Source organism: Mandrillus leucophaeus, unplaced genomic scaffold (genome assembly GCF_000951045.1).
Source record: "Mandrillus leucophaeus isolate KB7577 unplaced genomic scaffold, Mleu.le_1.0 Scaffold10, whole genome shotgun sequence".
NCBI lineage: Eukaryota > Metazoa > Chordata > Mammalia > Primates > Cercopithecidae > Mandrillus > Mandrillus leucophaeus.
The window spans coordinates 967341-971263 of record NW_012098098.1 but is presented as its reverse complement, the minus strand read 5'-3'; the positions used below and the strand labels follow the sequence as shown (position 1 = coordinate 971263).

Genomic DNA, 3923 nt, shown 5'->3' with positions numbered 1-3923 from the left:
GCCGCCAAGGAAGCGCGCAAGAGCGGCTCAGGGAGCTCTCACTGAGTTGGGGAGAGAAATAAGGATACCTAGAACTTAGGGAGGGAAGAAAGCATGAAGGTCATGCTTTCTCTCCACCGTTCTGCTGCCTCTAGCCATGGAGGGACAGACCCCAGGAAGCAGAGACCTTCCAGAAAAGCCTCACCCTGCCGCGGCCGCTGCCACTCTGTCCTCAATGGGTGCCGTCTTCATCCTCATGAAGTCCGCGCTGGGAGCTGGCCTGCTCAACTTCCCCTGGGCCTTCTCCAAAGCGGGCGGCGTGGTCCCTGCCCTCCTGGTGGAGCTGGTAAGTCCCCGGGAAGTGAGTCCAGGGGACGGGTACGAGGCGGCTTTGTTTTTTCTGGGTGGGTTCTCCGCATTGCTTCTGCGGAGTTGCGTGTCCTGTAAGCTATAGCTTCGGGGTTTTAACTGCTATCCTGCTCAGCTAATGAGGGGAGAAGTTAATCCCACTGTAGCCCTGGGGCGAGAATACCCCTATGGGCCCCGGTGATGTCTGATACACAGCTCCTGGGATGGAGCTAGAAGCGTCACAGCTGTGAAGTGGACATTTCACCCGGGAAGGAGGCTCTCTGGGCACCCTGCCTGGTCAGCTGCTCTTTCTTGCCTGTTGGTCTCAGCTCAAAAACTAAAGCTGGGCCAGGCATGGTGGCTCACGCCTGTAATCACAGCCCTTTGGAAGGCCAAGGTGGACGGATCAGCTAAGCTCAGGAGTTCAAGACTAGGCTGGCCAACATGGTGAAACCCTGTCTCTACTGAAAATAAAAAAAAATTAGCCAGGTGTGGTGGTGGGCACCTATGATCCAAGCTACTCAGGAGGCTGAGTCAGGAGAATCGCTTGAACCTGGGAGGCAGAGGTTGCAGTGAGCTGAGATTGTGCCACTGCACTCCAGCCTGGGCGACAGAGTGAGACTCCGTCTCAAACAAAAACAAAGCTGGACTGCTGTGTGCAGATTGAGCCGTTAACTGGTGTGACACCTCCATACTCCCCACGCAGAGCCGGGCCAGCCTTGCTTGGTGTCGGATGTTCGGCTCTTCTGCCTGCCAGGTGCAGAGCCGGGATTCCCTTCCAGGGAAGCGCGGACGCCGCGCTCTTTTTGCTGCGGGAGAACCACTCATGAGCACAGCTTTATTTTCTAAGATGCTTTTCCCCTGGCTGATGGAATGAGTTGCTGCATTTTGTGGTGAGCTCTTTGGCGGGTTTTATCTCACATGTTTTATAGCAGCTGGTGGATAATGGCTGAGTTCCAACTGTGTGCCCTGAGGCTCCTCGTGTCTGTTTGGAAACTGCAGTGTCGGGTGTAACCCATGCCACCCCTGGCATTGGCGAGCGCCTGCCCCGTGCCTGGCCTAGGACGGACGAGGCAGTGCGGTCCCTGTCCTCATGGAACTTTGTTCTAACGGGAGGTCAGACAAGATGCATGTCATCAGTTTCAGATGGTGGATCATGCCGGGAGGGTCATGTGTCTCTGGGGATGGGGGGATGATACGACACAGTGTGGTCAGAAGCCTCTCGGAGGAGGTGACCTTTGCTCTGAGCCCCATTGGAAATGGTAAGAGCTTCCTGAGGTGCACGTGAGGGGGCGGCATGCCTGTGTTTGGACTAGTGCGTCAGGAAGGCTGCCCTTACGGCAATGAGGGAGCAACTGGATCTCAAGCCACAGAAGGCCCAGGGTGAGGCAGTCGGGGCTTGGGGGTAGGGCCGTGGCCAATCCCTGGGTAGCAGGAATGGCCATGAGCCAGAGAGGGGGATCCCTGCTCCATGAGCACCATGCAGGCGTCTCCTGCAGATCTTGCTGAAATCAGATGCTGGCCCTGCAGGGCTGGATAGGCCTGAGACCGCGTTTGTGACTTGGCTCTGGGTGAACGGCTGTTTCGTTTTGCTTAGGATGAGCTCGAGATCCCTTCGCTCAGCAGACTTGAGAAGGGAACCCGGACATGAATAAGTGGAAACTCATGGCAGAGTAGAGGAGCCAGGCTGGCTGTTGACAAGCTCCCGCCACTCCAAGTTGTTCCTTCAGCCTCCAGGGCTGCCGGGGAGATGGAGGTGGGGCTGGGGTGATGTCACTGAACGACGGAAGATTTGGGGGAGGCTGCTTCCCTCCACTTAGCTTGTGAGGCTTCTGCATGGGGAGCATTTAAATGTGAAGTCAGTGGGCAGAGGTTGGAAGCCTGACTCGTTAGGGTTGGAGGTTTAGTGACATTTGATGAAAACAGTCTAGGGCCATACCACCCTGAATGCACCTGATCTCATCTGATCTCACTAAGCAGGGTCAGGCCTGATTCGTACTTAGATGGGAGACATTTGATGTAAATGGACAAACCCCCTCTTGGGACCTGTGGAGGGGCTGGGTCTGGCACGGTGGCCGGGGCTCCTTGCGGTTCTGCTGCCCGGAGGCTCAGTCCCTCTTGTGGTGACCGTATCTTCCAGGGATGGCTCACCGGTGAGGCTCCCTGCACCCACACCTTCCCCTGCCTTTTTTTTTTTTTCTTTCTTTTTTGAGGGTCTCACTCTTGCCCAGGCTGGAGTGCAATGGTGTGATCTCGGCTCACTGCAACCTCTGCCTCCCAGGTTCAAGCGATTCTCCTGCCTCAGCCTCCCTCCCGAGTAGCTGGGACTATAGGCACATGCTACTACGCCCGGCTAGTTTTTTGTGTTTTTAGTAGAGATAGGGTTTCACTGTGTTGGCCAGGATGGTCTCGATCTCCTGACCTCATGTGATCCACCCACCTCGCACTCCCAAAGTGCTGGGATTACAGGCATGAACCACTGCACCTGGCACCCCTGCCTTTCAACCACAGATGTTTTCTGAGTGTCTGCGTTTGTCAGGTCCTTCTCTTGGGCAAAAGAGAAAAAAGCACACTGCCTAGTCTTCACGGAACTTAGAGCCTGGGTGAGAGGGCGTTGGAGAAATCCCTCAATATTTTAGAATTGGACGTGTCCGTTTCCTGGGACTGCTATAACATTACCACAAAAAGGAGGGCTTAAAACACTGGAAACGTATTTTCTCACAGTTCTGGAGGTCAGGAGTCTGACATGAAGGTGTCAGCAGGGCCTCGCTCCCTCCAAAGGCTCTTCCAGCTGGTGGCTCCAGGTGCTCCTTGGCTTTGTGGCTGCATGACTCCAATCTCTGCCTCCTCCTCCGTCTCTACAAGGACACACCTCATTGGGTTGAGGACCCACCAGATCCAAGATGACCTCACCTCAAGATCCTTAATGACATAGGCAGAACGGTTTTTCACTTAGGTTTTCCTTGTGGACATCTGCAAAAACTGTTTCCAATAAGCCACATTCACAGACTCGAGGGATTAGATGTGGAATGCTCGACCACCATGCTTGGCTAATTGTGATCTATTCAGACAATGGCCTGTTAGCAAAAAACAGAAGCAAGCTGCTTGTGCGCACGATACGGATCAATCACACACGCGTGGTGGAGTGAGAGGAGCTGGGAATTACGTAAAGGGGGAAAATACTAGACCAGTGGGGATGGGAAGGAGACAGGGGACTCGTGGGACCGTCCAGGGTGTGGTGATGTTCTGCCTGTGGGTAGAGGTTTGGCTGGCACATGTGCATTGTACATCTTCCAGCAATACACTTAAGATTTTGTGCATTTTTATATGTAAATTTTCACCCCACAAGAGAAAAGGCCTGTGAACGAACAAACATCAAGCTCTAATGCTTGGTAGGCATGCCAGAGTATTCCACGGAACGTACACCGGGATCTGCAACTTGCTTCAAAATGCTAATCCATTAAGATGGATGGATGGCCGCACAGAGGCATGGGTGGAAGGGTAGAGAAGTCAAAGCAAGTACAGCAAGCTGTCATGGGGAAGTCGGGTGGTTGCCCACAGGGGGTGTTCACTGTAACATTCTTGCAACTTTCCTG

The 3923-nt window shown here is 54.1% G+C and overlaps 1 protein-coding gene across 1 annotated transcript in view; it reads left to right on the top strand.

The window, feature by feature from the left end:
• Positions 1-136: 136 nt before the first annotated feature.
• SLC38A8 (solute carrier family 38, member 8) overlaps positions 137-3923 on the top strand; it is a 33070-nt gene continuing 29283 nt past the window's right edge. The window contains exon 1 of the mRNA XM_011971265.1: positions 137-325. Coding sequence (XP_011826655.1) covers positions 137-325 — 189 coding nt within the window. The remainder of the gene's footprint in view (positions 326-3923) is intronic.